Source organism: Alligator mississippiensis, chromosome 7 (assembly GCF_030867095.1).
Source record: "Alligator mississippiensis isolate rAllMis1 chromosome 7, rAllMis1, whole genome shotgun sequence".
Lineage (NCBI taxonomy): Eukaryota > Metazoa > Chordata > Crocodylia > Alligatoridae > Alligator > Alligator mississippiensis.
The window spans coordinates 85,481,323-85,498,220 of record NC_081830.1 but is presented as its reverse complement, the minus strand read 5'-3'; the positions used below and the strand labels follow the sequence as shown (position 1 = coordinate 85,498,220).

At 49.2% G+C, this 16,898-nt stretch overlaps 3 protein-coding genes across 5 annotated transcripts in view; 2 read left to right on the top strand and 1 right to left on the bottom strand.

Annotated features, from left to right (window-relative positions):
- Positions 1-601, bottom strand: part of IQCG (IQ motif containing G) — a 31,171-nt gene extending 30,570 nt beyond the window's left edge. For 2 of the 3 annotated variants that reach the window (XM_019495369.2, XM_059731249.1), the window contains exon 1: positions 483-601. In XM_019495369.2, coding sequence (XP_019350914.1) covers positions 483-517 — 35 coding nt within the window. In that variant the 5' untranslated portion in view covers positions 518-601. The remainder of the gene's footprint in view (positions 1-482) is intronic. The other variant, XM_006264164.4, reaches the window with a different exon arrangement.
- Positions 602-619: 18 nt separating this feature from the next.
- On the top strand, positions 620-8,149 carry RPL35A (ribosomal protein L35a). Its single transcript, XM_059731251.1, has 5 exons — positions 620-689; positions 876-912; positions 4,732-4,884; positions 6,784-6,928; positions 8,083-8,149. The coding sequence occupies exons 2-5, from the start codon at positions 902-904 to the stop codon at positions 8,104-8,106; spliced, it is 333 nt and encodes a 110-aa protein (XP_059587234.1). The 5' UTR covers positions 620-689; positions 876-901; the 3' UTR covers positions 8,107-8,149.
- Positions 8,150-8,241: 92 nt separating this feature from the next.
- On the top strand, positions 8,242-15,730 carry LOC106738130 (uncharacterized). The gene is made up of 2 exons (XM_059731250.1): positions 8,242-10,704; positions 12,239-15,730. Exons 1-2 carry the CDS (start codon positions 10,137-10,139, stop codon positions 12,310-12,312), a joined length of 642 nt encoding a protein of 213 aa, XP_059587233.1. The 5' UTR covers positions 8,242-10,136; the 3' UTR covers positions 12,313-15,730.
- Positions 15,731-16,898: the final 1,168 nt, after the last annotated feature.

The window sequence follows — 16,898 nt, the reverse complement described above, 5'->3', positions numbered from 1 at the left end:
CACGCCCTCAGAAGGGACTACCACTTGTGCAAGTTTTATCCCAATCTGGCCAGAAACGACAAAGTTATAGGCTGTTTTGACCTTCCCCATTATCTCCTCTGGGCGAAACGGCATCGAAACGGCAACACGTTTCGTTTCCGTTTCGAGGCTGTTTCGACCATATCTGTTCCGTTTCGATTTTGCTGTTTCGACCTCGAAACAACGCCAGTGGTGAAACCAGTGGAAACGGATGGTACTAAGGACAAGACTGGAGGGCAGCAGCCAGGACCGTGGCGGTAATGGCGATGACGACAGCAACTGCCACTAACTGACAGCGTCCGACCAGATGCTAATCATGAATGGCAGCCGTTAGTGGTTGTCATGGACACCGGCATCACTGTCGCGCTGCGGACGACCGCGGCAGTGACACGGTTGCTGACGACAAGCCCCCCCCCGAGGACCCCCCCGCACAAGGAGGCGGCAATCACCACAGCGACACTCACGCGGCGGCGGCCGGCGGCAGCGGCCCGGTCTCCATGGCGACGCCGACGCTCCGGGGTCCTTCTCAGAGGCTGCCCCGGTGCCGCCTGCTCTGCGCGCGGCCCCGTCAGGCGCGACGCGGACGCCTCAGGGGCCCTGCGCGCGGCTATCCCGGCGTGCCGCGCGCCGCGGCCTCCTCTTTCGCCGCCATCTTGGAGCGGAGCGGCAGGGTGAGGGGAGCGCGGCGGCGCGGCGCGGGCCGCGGGCGCGGAGCGAGGGGTGCCGGGGGGCGGCGGGCGAGCCGGGCGGGCCGCGGGCTGCGGGGGGCCGGGGGCGGGGGCCGCGGGATGGCGCCGATGCGCGGCGGATGGTGCGGAGCCGGCTCCGCGGTGCTCACACCACGTCTCTGGTTGCAGGCCGCCGGGACCAGCGCCGCGCCGCCATGTCCGGGAGGTGAGAGCCCTGCCCGAGCCGCGCGGCCCGGAGCCACTCGCGGGGCCCAGGCGGCTGCACCGCGCCGGTTACCGGGGGGGGAACCAACGGGGTGTTCACTGAAATAAGATATTTTGGTTTAAAATTTAATCACTTTTTTATGGCTAAGATGCTTTCATTTGCTATAAAGATCGTTTTCGTTGAAGATCTGTAAAAGCTCCAAAATATCGTGGAATAGGAATTATTATTATTCATAATTATTGTGATATCTAATTATAAACTCCTAGAGATGATGCGGGCACGTCTAAACTCCCAGTGCAGCTCGGGTGACTTTAATCTGTAGACGAGCCTCGAGATTGGGCCTCAGATACAGTCCGCAGCCTGTCCTGACGCATTTCCTGAGCGTGTAAAGATGTCGCACGAGGACACGGGGTGTTTCTGAGTTTTAATAACTTTTGTCTGTAGAGGAGCCCCATAAAATTGGGCCCCGTTATAGTCCCCGGCCTGTCCTGACGTATTTATCAAACCTGTAAAAAGGTTACACGAGTGTTTCTAAAGTCCGGGTGCGATTTCAATAACTTTCAGCTCTGGGAGCTGCGTAAGAGCAACGTAGGATTCACGGATGCGCTTGTCTTTGTTGAGCTGCGTCCTGTTTCGTTCTGCCCGTTTTTCCAACCTGTCCAGATCCGCCTGGATCTGTTTCTTACCCTCTGGTGCGTTCATTTTGCTTCATAATTTGGCTATGAACTTGGACAGGGTGCTCTCCACGCCCTCGTCCCAGTCACCGATGAAGACGTGAACAGCACCGGTGCAAGGACCAAGCCTTGCAGGACCCCGCTGCCCACATCTTTCCAGGTCGATACCGACCCGTCCACCACCACTGTCTGGGTGCGACCCCATAAGCCAATCTGTCACCCACCTGACCGTGCAATTATCTACATCGCTGCCACTCAGTTTATTTACCAGAACAGAACGAGATACCGTATCAAAGGCCTTCCTAAAGTCTAGGTAGATGACATCTACCTCAGCTCCTGCGTCTATGCATTTTGTGACCTGGTCATAAAAAGAAACCAGGTTAATTGGGCAGTGAACCGGTGCTGGTTTCCTTTCAGCATTATTCCCCTGCTGGGCTCCCACAAATGTGGTCCTTAATGTTATTTTTTCCAGAGTTTTCCCAAGGATGGAGGTGAGACGAACTGGCCTAGTTTCCCTGTTCCTCCTTCCTCCCCTTCTTGAAAATAGGGACCACATTGCCCTTTTCCAGTCCTCTGGGACGTGACCGGAGCACCACAAGTGCTCGAACAGCCGTGCCAGCAGCTCTGCCATGACACAGGCCAATTCCCTCATCACCCTTGAGTGAAAATCATCTGGGCCCATTGATTTGAACACATCCAGCCCCTCTAAGTGCCCCTTCACTAAGTCTGCGCTAACAGTAGGTGGTCTGGCGTCCCTCCTGTGTCTGTCTATGATCCAGTGATTGGGCCCATAGTATAGGCCCCAGCCTGTTGTGATGCATTATAAAGCTTCTGCAAAAGTTACATGAATATACAGGTGTTTATAAAGTTCTTGTGCAACTTTAAACTTGAATAACTTTGTCTGTTATAGCAAACTGTAAATAGCAATTGAAACCATAATTAAGTTTTTAGCGTGGTGTAAGCATGTCGTTTTGGGTTGCTTCTGTCGTGCACATCCAAAGTTATTCATGTTTATAAAGTTACACAAGGACTTTATATAAACACCCTGTGTATTTGTGCAACCTTTTTAGAAGTTTTATAAATAGGTCACAACAAGCCGTGGCCTATATTAGGGGCCCAATCTTATGGGGTTCCAAGAGGTTTCTTTATCTATAGATTAGTAAAGATTAAAGAAAACCACTCTACTCAGTGCGACTCAGCGCTCAGTCCAGAAGATCCCATTAAACGTCTCTGTGATGCTTCATTTCAGTTCTCAGACTGTGAATTTGTCTCTCCAGAGTTCACAGGCAGACACGGTTCTTTGGGAAGATGCAATATCTTTTATTAGGAGTGTACCACTAATGGGAATATTTGGTCAATACCAAAGGCCATATCAGCTGATACCGCTCTGAGTGCTGATATGCAGCCTGGCAGCGTCCAGCTGGTAAGTCTGTTGGTGGAGGGGGTGTAATTCAAAGCCCCCATGGTGAGGGAGGGAATGGGACAGGCATTGCCCAGCCAGGGCAGGACACAGGACAGAGCTGTGGGTGGCCCAGCAGAGGATGGGTGGCTCCCTGCTGCTGGTGTGCACCCTCGGGGGAGGCAGGGTGGGCATGTGCTCCCTGGATTTGTGCACAGAGCAAGGGCGGGCTGCCTGCTTTGGGGCTGGGGCCTGTGTTGGCCTCTTGGTGGGAGTGCTGGGCCAGGGCTGCTCTTGAGGTGGGTAGTGGCAGTTCTGGGAGTGGGGGTCTATGGTGAATTTTTGGGGTGGCCATAGTCGTCGTGTCCCCCGTCCCCCCATGCCCAGGAAGAGGCTGGTACAGCCCCTGAGCCCACAACAGGCAGCTCGCCCTCACCCCGTGCACAAATCCAGTGGGGGCCTCATACCCCGCTTTCCTCCCCCAGGGTGTGTGCAGCAGTGGGGAGCTGCCCATCCTCCCATGCCCCCCTGTAGAGCCACCCACAGCTCTGTCCCATGCTTCAACCCAGCTGGGTATCACCTACCCCAGTCTCTCTCTCACTATGGGGGCCTCAATCTGCCCCCCACACAGACTTACCAGCAGGACATTGCTCTCCAAGCTGCGGGGCTGCATTCCTGGCTGTGTGCATGGTGCAGCTGTGCACATGCATGTGGAATTTATCAATGATGTTATTGGCTACACCAGCCAAAAAAAGCTGATTGCCAATAATGTCAATTTTCCTTTTATCGGTGCTGATCCAATACAGACAGATATATCCGCGCGCCACTACTGATTACTCACCCATCAGCCCTGTTGTCTCTCTGCTAGTTCGGGTATGCACAGTCAAGCCCTTACCTCTCCCTAAAAATGGAAAGTTTCAAGAAGTTAAATGAATAAAGGATATCAAACAACAACAGTGCACTTCTTGTAGAAATCAGTGATTAAACTGAGGCTTCCTGGCCAGTGATTTAAATCATTATTTAAATCCATTTGATTTAAATCAGATCTACCCTGTTAGTTACAGATTTAAATCTTGAACAAACTGTCTTGTGAAAATACTGGTGACATTTTAAATCTGTTGTCCAAAAGGATTTACCTTATAATATTACCCATGCTAAGAAAGCTTTATACAATATTTGTTCCGATACAATTAAGCACAGTTCTAGGACTCTTAGCTATTGGTTTCAAGTGTCCTGAATTATGCTGGAGTCCTGCACTGTCCACATGGAACAGGCTTGCATTTCCCCATAGAAACTGCAAAAAATCATTTCAGTACAGCACTTTTTTGTTACATCTCTTATTACAGAGTTGGTTACTGTAGCAAAGATCCAAAATCAATTAATCTGCATTATCATGTATGCAATGAAGTGATAGAATCTATTTTCTAGACATTTGAAATGTGTGTGTATAAAGAACTTTAAAAAAAAGCAAATTGCTTCTTAACGTTATCATCTTTTTAGTGATAATCATTGGAGGAAAAAAGGAGGTTTCTAATGGAGAGAAGTAGAGCTGTTTATAAATGTCTCCTGTTGTGGAAGCTTCCTTATTCACCCCTAATTGCGAATGCTAGTATATTTACTTCCTTGTGAATAAAGCACTATTTCTTGATCCCAGCATGCATGTAGTCCCTTCAGAAATAGCTTATTCAGAAATCCAGGTTGCTTGCTGTTGGTTTTCAGTTCATTAACATACTTGCTGTTTCTTAGACTGTGGTCCAAGGCCATTTTTGCTGGCTATAAGCGAGGCCTTCGAAACCAGAGGGAGCACACGGCCCTTCTGAAAATTGAAGGCGTTTACGCTCGCCAAGAGACTGAATTCTACTTGGGCAAGAGATGCGCGTATGTGTACAAAGCTAAAAAGTAAGTAAATTAGCTTCTGACTGTTGTGTTAAATAATGGTGCCGAGTTTGACAGGAAAACTTATTGGGTCACAAGCAAATAAAGTGGCCACATAGATTTGTATGTGGGTCATCTCAATTTCAGTATGTGATTTTTCACTTTAGACCGTCTATGCAACAAATGAATTCAGTTCTACAATGTGTTCATTGGTTTCATCGCTGTTGTGATAGAGGACTAAGGGGAAAAGTAATGGATGGGCCTGCATCTTCTCCAAGATGCTGGTGTGTGCTGCGTGCATTCAGTGATCAACTGGACTGAAGTGTCTGTCATCGTGGTGTTTGGTCTCTTATGGCAGAATTAACAGGAAGGTCTGGGTTGTAATCTTAAAGGGGTTAAGTGCCTGGGCTGTTTCTAGACACACGCACACATTTCCCCACCGCTGCCCCTACTGAATGTGATGGGTGCTGTGGAGTGTAGGGTAGGTGTGTGCTTTATTCCCTTCTCTGCTTACCTGGAAGTTGTGACTTTACTGCTGTGGGCCTTGCTGCAGACCGCTTTGCTGCAGGGCCAGGTAATGTGGAAGGGGACTTCCTGTTCATGGCATTTCAGACGGGGTCCACCTGCGCTTTAATGGCTGCTCCCGTTTCCACTGTTTCAAGGTGCTGATTTGGCACGTTCTGCTCTGGATTTGGAGTCCTTTGTGGTTTTTCTGTGCAACTGAAATCCCTGGGGGTACTCACACAGGCAGCCTCTAGATAAGTATGTGCAGGCCAGGACAGGACAGCAGAGCGATTTCAAAGGGAAAACTTTCAAAGGGAAAAACCTTCTGTCTTTTGACTTTCCAGGCATACATAGTAAAAGCGTATCTTTGTTATCAAACCCTTACTAGGAGGTCGGTTCAGCTGTAATGAAGGTTTTCGTTTTACTTTAGAGTGGCATGAGTGTGATCTTATTACATTCCCTGGAGTCTGCCTACTTTTCCATTTGGCTCTTAACTGTGCTGCGGTCCTAGTGCTGTAGATAATGTACATCACCTGAAGTAAAGTTACAGGTTGTTTCATATTGAGGAGAGAATATACAGTCTTTCCAAATTTCACATGACAGCATTGAGACTTCATTATTTGTACTTGGCACATTCTCAAATGTTATTTATCCTATGTTAAGCAAGTCTTAGTTCTCATTTGTAAGCTTCTGAAGTTATACAAATAAGTGTGCTGTCAGGTACGTGTGTGTAAAGTTTGCATGATTATAATAACAGCCTCTGGTCTATGCCGGACCTTCTCAAACATCCAGGCAGCAGGCTTATCTCATTATTTGAAGTGCTTGCTAGTGTTCAGGTTGAAATGAGAGGAATGGTATATATGGGCAAATCCCAGGTTGAGGCGGTTTACACATAACTAGTTCAGGTTTAGCTTAGGTTGCTTGTTTAAATATGTCTGATTAAATTGGTGCAGCTCCTGGACTCATTTAAACAACCAAGGTTGGGACCTTTTCATATCTTCTTAGTTTGATTTAATTCTATGAATTTCTAAATGTATATAAGCCAGATACAGAACTGCTGCTTAAAGCAGTGCTTCTGGTTTTCTCACGTCTCGGTGGTGCATGCAATGTACACAGTGTAAATGCAAGATAACAAGCACTCTGCTATATTTCTAATCTAGGAATCACAATACTGCTGTAACGTGAGAGCACCATACGTTTTCTTTATGTATAGCATTTCTCTGTGCTTGCTTCCAAGCTGTTCGCAGTACAGGTGACCAGTCCCCTTACGTCTACAAGTGGCTTCCAGCCTGGACGTTCCAAGGCAGTCCTAGAAATACAGGAAGGGAAACTGCTCATCTGCTGCTGTCACCTTAACCGAGCCGGGACTGTGCTAGGAGTGTCATGCCCAGAAGTTAACATTCCCTTTCTCCCTGTTAGCAACACCGTAACTCCTGGTGGCAAGCCCAACAGAACACGAGTCATCTGGGGGAAGGTGACCCGCGCCCATGGAAACAGTGGCATGGTTCGTGCCAAGTTCCGCTCCAACCTTCCAGCCAAGGCCATTGGTCACAGAATCAGAGTGGTAAGTACAGCGAATCCTGTCATGACCTGCCTAGCCACTTCCAGCTCTGCACTGGTAGGTTCTGTCCCAAGTGTTTGACCCGTTCCTTAGGAGGCTCTACAGTGCCTTCCTGTGATAGTTGCAGGGCTTGGGAATTGGAAGCCCCTCAATAACACCACATTTGAGCATTGAAACATTTGATTTTGCTGTAGTGTCCCACATCCTGCTCAGGATAGTGGGAAGTCATGTATGGCTGAGTCCTTGGCAATCGCCCTCTAAAAGCATTTACTTTTGTCGTCTTGTGTCTCAATCTTTGTACAGGCACCCCCTGCTTAACGCTGTTTCACTTAGCACTATTTTGCTATAACGCTCATTTTAAATTGATACCTAATTCCACTTAGCGCTCAGCAAGCTTCATTATAACACTTGCGGCTGCCATCTTGGGTTGCCAAATACTTTTGGTTTCGCTTAATGCTCGTTTCACTTAACACTTGTTTTTTCAGGAACCAATTAAGAGTGCTAAGTGAAGGTTGCCTGTACATCTCTTACACTCTCCTTCCTTTTGCTCCTTAGTTTTTCTTCTGTTCCCTTCTTCCTTTCCTTCCATTAGGGGAGGTATTCTGGGGTCTCTTGCTGCCTCCAGTGCCCTTATATCAGCCTTTCAGGTTGATGCTTCTGAAGTCCGTTGTTGTTGCCCCCATCCAAAACTCTGGTATGTTTTTCTCCATAGCCCCTTAAGATACCCTCCTCTTTGGGCATCTGGGAACACCAATCAGACTTTTGTTCCTGTACGTGCTGTCTCCGTAGTGGCATTGTTGGGAGTAAAATCGGAGTCCGATGTAGTCCTACCTCGCTTCTATTCTAGGCCATATAGAACAAGCTGTGGGAGCAGCATGGGTGCAGGTCCTCCCAACGGCTCTCTTTGTTCAGCTGCAGTCTGTGTGTCCCTCCACCAAAGTTGGAAGTTGCATTGGGCAGCTCCTGCAAGGAACTTTTCCCAGAGTCAGAGCCAGGTTCTGAGTTCTTCTGCCTTTGCTCTTCTCCCTGTATTGTGCAGATTGGCAGCTTGTCTTTTATAATTTCTCTGCATGGGTATTCTAACTATTTGGAAATGTTGGTATTAAACTGTAAAATTTTAATAAAATCTCTAACTCATTTTTTTTATTTCTTTGCAGATGCTGTATCCATCAAGGATCTAAATTTTTATTGAGAATAAAATGTAGCGTCTGTTCCATTTTTGTACATTTTGTTCTTAGTATTTCTTGTCACTCGATTCTGGGGGTTATTGCTCACTGTCATACTTGTAAAACTCTGCTGTCTAATCCACAGCCTGGGACAATGACCTAGCAAATGATGAAAGGAGAGCTGGGTTGATTACTGGGGCAGAAAAGCTAAAAGAAAATAATTACATTACATTACCCATCCTGGTATCTGAGCAATTTGCAATAAATGTTTTATATCTTGAGAGAGAATGTAAAGCTTGTTCTCTTTCACTATTTAATTTCTATTAACACAAAACCAGCGCAGTTTGTACAGGTCTGTTAGGGCGGGTTGTAGTTACCAGGGAATGTGCAGAGGTCTGATTTTGAATTTTGGCAGATACGCATCTGTCTGGTTCTCTTCTAAGCTGCAGTGGTGTCTTAGTACAGTCATTAAGTACAGCTCAGCTACACAATGAGCTGCTCGAAAACACTCCATTTTCATCACTTATAAAACCTAGTGATGGATAAAACTGGAGCCTCATCTTGATGATTTTTTTTTTCCATTCCCGCTTTGCCTTTGAGAAAAGGCTCTAATTTAAATATACCTGCACACGTACCACAATGTTACTTTCCTTTTTAATGTGCTGCCTTTAAGTTGGAAATGTTAAACCCAAAGAGGCAGAGTTAGGGAGTGGCTTGTAAGCAGTTTGCGCGGGAGTCGTCTCCAAAGAGCCTTTCACTGCAGGACTCCAATCTGCGATGGGGCTTCCAGGTGCCCCCACCATAGATAAGTCAGAGGGGAAGGAATGGGATTGTGACATCAAAGGTAACTTGGCCAATCAACAGACAGTTGACTGGCTCTTTCACCTGCTACAGATTGTTTCATTGCAAGGCCATTGGGAAAAACTTCCCTCCTTAGATGGTGACACAGGTAAGCCACCCAGTTCAGAATTTACCTTGATAGATGTCTAACCTAAAAATCTGTTTGGCCACACACCAATATTCAGAGTTTTAACATCTTTGCACGTAATAAGCATAGTCCTCTGATTCCATAGCCATGAACAGGGAGGCTTCCTTCCTGAGAGCAGACTTGCAGTATTCGTTGCGAGTCTAAGCTGTGTCTGGGCTTGGCAGCTGAGGAGTGTTACTTAGGTGCATGTGGTATTATTCCTCTCTGCCGTGAAAGAAGTGATGCAGGTTCTCTGTCTCAAAGCCATGTGAAGACTGTTCCTGTTATGGGGGCAGTATTTTGCATAGTCTTTCCTGCGCAGGCAGGGTAGCACAGTGCCTCCAACACCCAGCTTGCACACTAATTCCTTGGACTGAAGGCTTTTTGTTATTGCCACAGTATTTAAAACACAAAGTGCTCTGTGCTAACAGGGCACTTGGTTACATGTCTGCTCTCCAAGACATTAAAAGAAATCATGGAGGTATAGGATGCTGAATGGTGCAGAGAAAGTAAAATTTACTTCCCAGTTGCCTGAAACACAGCACACACAATGAAAGAGAAATTTTAAAATGGGTAGAAAGAATCTTGCCCTCCTACACAACCCCTAGCCCTGACCCCAGGAAGAGTGCTGAGATCAAGAGCCTCAGATTTGATGTTAAATAAACGCTGACAAGGTGGGGCGGGATATAAATCGCTAAGCCAGCCAGAAACTTGAGCACCTAATTAGGCTGAAGGAATGTCCTTTGGCCCGTTACGATTTGATCACGAGAACATCAGGTCCTGACTTCTGTCGGTGATGTGACAGTGTAACAGACCTCTGCTCCTGGTTGTTCTGGTAGGTGGTACCCCCTTTTTCCAAGATATGAAGAGAGTGGAAAGTCCCTGTCTGCCTTCCCCTATTGTACCAGTTCAGTAACACCTGAAGTGCATCCATTTAAGCCAGTCTGCGTGACATCTTCCATTTTGATCTTCCTCCCTGAGCATTCACTGCTGACACCCATTACAGCTCCCTGCGAATGTCCCCAGCTGCCCTCCCCCAGTGCTTCGGGTTAACAAGAACAAACTTACTGTTGCAGCCATGGAGTCACTGCTGCAGGTGCTCCCCGCCAAGCCCACCGGCCAAGAGCTCCTCACTCTGCTAGATGCTGTTGGGCAGCGGAAGGGCCAGGTGTTAGTGATGGAGATGGATGATGCGCATGAGCGAGTCTCACCTGTGCGGGTTGCCTTTGCCCGGGAGCTCTTCAGTAGGGCTGACCTTGGGACCGAGCTCCTCCGGGACGAGGCCAGCAAGGAGCGAGAGCAGGAGCTGCGGCCGCAGCTGGTTTTCATGCTGTGGCAGGCTGCCACCCTGAGGCAACTCGTGCAGTGGGAACTTCTGGATGAGACACTTGGGAACTTGAGGAGCCTCTTTCCCTGCGTGCCAGCGGCACTGGTGCTGGTGCTGATCCAGCCAGGCCTGCGGCATCAGCAAGTGGAACCAGAGCAGGCGGCAGGGGTGCTGAGGAGGATGCAGTGCTTGCTGGATAGCAGCTTCCAGGATCTGGTGGTGGAGGCAGCTGTCTACAGCCCGGGCCAGCTAGAGGGTGCGTGGGAGGTCAAGAGAGCCGCGTGCAGAGCCCTGGGAGAAGTTCTGATGGAGCGAGAAGGTATGACGGGGGTCAGATCACTCAAGGGGAGGCAGAGTGGGGGGGGGACTTGGGTGCTGGGCTTCAATCAACCTGTGGTTGGTGAGGGACGATGTGGGCGCAGTGGTATTATTACTGTCTGGGTTTGTTGGGCTCGTCATCGCATCAGTAAGTGCCTTCCAGTTGGGCGTCACACATCTAGGTCCGTGACCATCAAGGCTGGACCTGCTGCCAGAGGTGGGGTGGTGGAAGAGGACTTTTCCTGGCTTTGATTCCAGCTGGAGTTCCCTGTCACCCTTGTCATGGGCCACAGAGCTGTTGGGCCCAAGGGGTGGCAGGAGGTTCAGTGCCATACGTCTGAAGGTGCTCCCTCGTACCCTTGGTCTGGCACTGCTAGCTCTGTGCATCAGCAGTCGAATGAGGCAGTTAGTGCCTTTCTGCGGGAATTATTTTCCCTTTGGATTTGGTGACACCAAACAGCTTTACAAAAGTTGGTTATGGTGTTGCTGGGTGGTTCCCACCAAAAGAAAAATCACTTATAACAAAGTTTTGCGTCAGCCATCTCAAAATTGAAAACGGCTTTCAGGGGTTGTTTGCTTGGTGAGGCGTTTCCATCAATTTTATTTTAATGCAAGATGCAAGGATCTTTGTGGGTAAAATCTTGTGTTGGACCAGCTGGATCACTGGGAGGGATTAGAGACAAGGTGCCAAGTACCCCTCCTCAGGTCTCTGCAGAAGAAAAGCAGGCTCAGAATGAAACATTTTATTTGGTGTCAAATGAAGCATCTTGTTCGAGCCATGACGGGGTTGAGTTTTGAAGCTGCCTGCACGTGGACCAGCTCTTCTCGTGAGCTGGGCTGTTCTGCTGCTCCCTGTAGCTGATTGAAAAGGGGTATGGGTGCGGGCAGGGGCAGAAGCCGAGGGAGCTGAGATCACGTGCTCCTGTTAGACCTTGACCTGGCAGCATGTGAGGAGGCCTCTGGTGTGCGAGGGAGCTCTGGGGAGATGGGGAGAGCAGGGATCTGACCTGGACAGCCTGGTGCATTCAAGGTCCTCCAAGATTGGCATCAGTGTTTTGCACTTTGAGGTGGCAATCATCATGGTGGCATCAGTATGTGTTTCAGCCTTTTACCAGACCATACGAGCACCCTGCTAGAGTTACTCTGGCTTGCCAACCTCAGTCAGGGTGATAGCTGGGGACTCGTTAAGTCAACGTCCAGCAAGCTCGGAGATTGGCCTCTCCGAGCAGTGGGTGGAAGGCTCTGCTTGATCACTGATTGACCTGTAGGCTCAGGATGGGACGGGGAGCGATCTGTTTGCCCATCAGTGCAGGGAGATCCTTCTGATCCTTGGTCTGACCATATCCCACTGTGGCCTCTTATGGATTCAGAGGATCACATGATGGTGTGGAGGTAAGAAGGGGGTGAAAGGCCTGTACCATGTTGCAGCCCTTCTGCAAGAGAGCAGCCCAGGCTTTTGGGCTCTCGGCTGGACTGAGTGAAGTGCCGTGCTCTCCCATCCTGACCTTGCTGCCGATGCATTGTTTGCCCAGCAGAAATCGCTTCTCGGGACCCCGTTGCTATCCGGCTTGGCTTGGAGGTGTGCAATGTCAGCTATGGAAGGCGGTAGAGGACTGGATCCCTTGGTTGCCTCAGGATGTGCTTGGCAGGTGGGTTTCCTCCCAATATTCCCTCATTGCAGCCTCCCCTGCTGCTGCCGCAGTCCTCGACCAGCGTACTCTGCTGCTTCAGCCACGTGAGCCCGCCGGCCTGAGACTCGCCTGCTCCCCACGTGCACTTGAAGACGGTGACTGCTCTAGGAAATGGACAGAAGGACAGATCTTGGTACACCTCTTCTCTGCACAGACACCCTCCTGCTATTAGTAGGAACCCCAATTGAGAAAGGGAAGATTTGAGTGCGTGTGTGGGCTGCGAGGGATGCTGACGCCACAACATGTCGCACCAGCTGTTCCACATGCGCCTTCCCAGCCCTGTGATGGGGAGCAGAGATGCAATTATTCTCGTGCCTACCTGTCAGGTTTTTTATTTGAGTCTCTCTTACTTACCTGGCAGGGGAAATACCAGGACCACCAAGGTGGTTTTCCTACTGGCTGGGGAAAACCATGAACATGGCAGGGGGTAGCGCCCTGACCGAGGTAATGCATCGTTAGCCTCCCACTTTCACTTCCAATGGGAAGATTTCGGGTATACGCTGACTTCTTGGAAATGGGAGACCCCTCCCTAGCTTGCTTCTGCGGCCATAGGGCTGAGGGCAAGCAAAACTCAGGGGCATCCAAACCCCAAGCCTCTGGGCTTGGGCCTATGTGTAGGATGCCTGCCAAAGGATTTGGAAGCATCTGAAGCCCCAGGCAGGGTGGAGGATGCTTGCCAGTAGCACAGGGGCAGGCAATTATTTTAGGTGGAGGGCAATTTAATGAGTTCTGGCAAGCCATCGAGGGCCGCATGACAGGCAGCCACGGGCAGATAAATATTAATTTTCTTAATTTTTTAGGGGTCCTGCGGACCGGATAGAATGGCCTGGCACGCCGCATCTGGCCCACAGGCTGCATTTTGCCCACCCCTGTGGTAGCAGGACCACACACGTTTCTTGAATGTCTCACGGATTTGGAAATGATTTGGCTGATTTGACATGAAAAAATGTCCTTTAAAAAAATAAAAAAAAGTCTCTCTTACGATTGACATCCCTGACCTGAGAAACTTTCCCATTAAAATCTCTTTGAAACTCTTGAGCTTCCACGACATGATTGGGTGTCCAGGAAATGGTGTCTTTTGTCAAACGGATTGTGAAAAAACATTGCTTTCGGCTGTTAGCGTGAAGGAGGGACAGGGTCTGATCGTATTGGGCTGCTAGGCATTTTCCAGCCCTCTTTCCAAACCTGTAAAGCAAGAGGGAGCCCAGGAGGAAGAGCTGCAGAACGGGTATTTTCAGTCTCACTTAAAGAGCACCAAGTTGCTGCAGCTAGGGTCAGAGCCCCCTGTATCAGCAGTGGCAGTGTCTGCTGCCGTTAACCCTGGGCATGCTGACATTTTTTAAGTAGGCCTCCACCCAGTGCTCAGGCTGAAGTGTAGTAGACAGTGCTGAAAAGAGGGGAAGAATCACTGCCTCAATCTGCTGGCAGTGCTCCTACCGATGCAGCCCAGGATGCCGGTAGCCTTCTTGGCACCAAGGGCACACTGCTGGCTCCTGTCCATCTTATTGTCCACCAGGCACCAGGTCCTTTTCTGCAGAGCTGCTGCTTATCCAGTCAGTCCCAGCCTGCACCAGTGCAATGAGCACAGGCACCTGTAAAATTATGGCAGCTGGGTGCTGAGGAGTGTGAGAGATGCAGTGGTGACTGGGTGTTCTGGAGTGAGCAAGGAAGAGGTATCTTGCACTTGGAAACGTGGCTGTGTGCAAATAAACACTGCTGGGCCCTTAGCACGTTTCCCTGGGGCCCTATTCCCCTGTCTCAAAGCCCGACATGCCATTCCCTGCCCTCTCCTCCGCTCTGCGACACTTGGCTGTCTCTGAGCTCTGGTCTCAGCTGATCATGCTGGTGACCTTGGCCGTGGGTGAGGAAGCAGTTAGTTAGGTTTTCACGGGGACGGTCACGTTTCAAACGGCTGTTGCAGGTACCCCACTGGAAAAAGGACCAAAGCATCATTTCACCAACCACCCAGGACAGGTGTTTGCACCCAGACCGTCCCCTGAAAACATAATGGGTGGTGACCCGAGCCTTAAATGTCATGGAGCGTGTACACTTCAGTACAATAGTTGTTTTCAATTAGTGACAAGCGGGTAGAAAGTACTGTGCAACGAGTGAAGGACTCATTCTCTGCTCCTGCTCTTTTAGAAGTTTGTCTTTGTGGAAATAAAATGATTTCAATATTGTACCATAATCCTTTTTAAAGGGATGCTGGGAGGGAAGTGACCTGCCCTTAGTTTGGTATGATCTGTTGGAGCATGTCATCTATAGGTAAGCGCTGAGACTTCTTTATTTAGTTAGTTTTAGTTTTTAGGGGGCATCAGCATAGGATTCAGCGTATTAGACGGATCACCCTGTTTCATAGATGCATCCCTATGGGTGTAACGCTGGAGTTTAGGGTTAATGGTGCACTTCGGCAGTAGTGATTTCTTGTATTCTTTCTCTCTCATTTGGTTTCTTTACAGATCCTGTATCCATCTGAGGTCTAAACTGTCCCCAGGAGAAAACATTAAAGTTTGGAGTTTATTCTGTCATCATGTGTCTGTATGAGCCATCATTTATAGCCAAAAGTGGGGTGGGGGACTTCAATCGAATCATAGGGAAGTGTGGCTGGAAGGGAGGTGCAGAGGTCTAGTCCGACCCCCTGCCTGAGGCAAAATCATCCCTATTCAACACAGTTCATGATCTAACCTCTGCATAAAAATATTTGAAGTATTTGTAATTATTTTAGGAAATACATGATGTTGTTGGATTCCTCTTTGTATTTATAACATCCTTGGAGGTTTTAAAGACCTGGCTCAACATAGCCTTGGCTGGGATGATATAGCTGGGGCTGGTCCTGCTTGGAGCAGGGGGTTGGACTGGATGTGACCTCCCGAGGTCCCTTCAACCCTCATTTTTTAGGATTCCTGACCGGCATGAATATATACCTATATAATATAAAATGTTGGCATCTACACTTAAGTATTTACCAAAAACAATAGCAAAAAGAGTATTTTTTAAAGTTGTATATCCTTCCCTTCTTTTCTTTAAGTTTGTAACCGTTGTGGTCTGGGATATTGCCTTAGGTGTAATGTTTTATAACATGCTCAGCAGTTTTGGAAACTGGAAAATCTGTTTGGAAAGAGTCTGTCAGTGTATACAGTAGCATGTGTTGTAACTTGCTTCCAGGATTTCATGTTTCTTACGGTTTGGTTCGCCGTGGTAGAGAAATAGATGCTTTCTTCTAAAGGGTGTTGATGGTCAATGAATTTCAATATCTTCAACTCAAAGCCATCAGCATTCACGAGTCAAGCTCAAACAATTGCAATGCCTTTAAAATTAATGAAATTTTAAAATGTTGGTGTTTTTGTACCAATCTATATTTTGAGTGGACGTGCTCAAAAGCGCCCGCCCCCCCCCCCCCCCCCCCCCCGGCTCGCCAAAAGCATCCAGGAACGTCTCAAAGCTAAGAAGGAGGCGTACACCCGATGGCAAGGAGGGGCCATCACCAGGGAGGACTACACCTCCATTGCTCGGGGCTGCAGGGGGGCGGTCAGGAAGGCCAAGGTGGAGATGGGACTGGGACTAGCGACCCGGATCAAGGATAACAAGAAATCCTTTTTTAAATGCATAGGGGGTAAAAAGAAGGTTCCGGGTAACGTGGGGCCTCTGCGGGACACACGTGGAAATCTGGTGGTCTCACCAGACGACAAAGCTAACCTCTTTAACAATTTCTTTGCCTCCATTTTTCTGAGCAGGGACCAGGTCATCCCCACCCCCCACCGGGATCCCCGATGGTCCCAGGGGAAGCGCAGCTGGGCCCAGGGTCCGTGAGGACCTAGTCAGGGAACTTCTGGAGGGACTGGACGTGTTTAAATGAGCTGGTCCTGATGATCTCCACCCCAGGGTGCCAAGGGAATTAGCAGAGGTCATTGCGGGACCCCTGGCACGGCTTTACAAGCACTCGTGGTACTCTGGAGAGGTGCCGGAGGACTAGAAAAGGGCCAATGTGGTTCCCATTTTCAAAAAAAGGAGGATGGAGGACCCAGGAAACTACAGGCCTGTCAGTCTTACCTCAGTCCTAGGTAAGCTTTTTGAGAGAGTTATCCTGGTGCAAGTCCGCGAGGGGCCGGCAGGGGAGGTTATGCTTAGGGGCAACCAACACGGGTTCATTCGAGGCAGGTCCTGTCGGACCAACCTGGTGGCCTTCTACGACCAGGTCACCAAATCCTTGGACGCAGGGGTAGCAGTGGACGTAGTCTTTCTGGACTTCAGGAAGGCCTTCGACACTGTTTCTCACCCCATTCTCATTAAAAAACTAGGGGACTGTGGTGTCGATGCCTACACAGATGGGTCACTAGTTGGCTGGAGGGCCGCACCCAGAGAGTGGTGGTGGACGGGTCATTTTCGACCTGGAGGGATGTGGGCAGTGGGGTCCCCCAGGGCTCGGTCCTCGGGCCTGCACTGTTCAACATCTTCATCAGTGACTTGGACGAGGGGGTGAAAAGCACCTTGTTCAAATTCACGG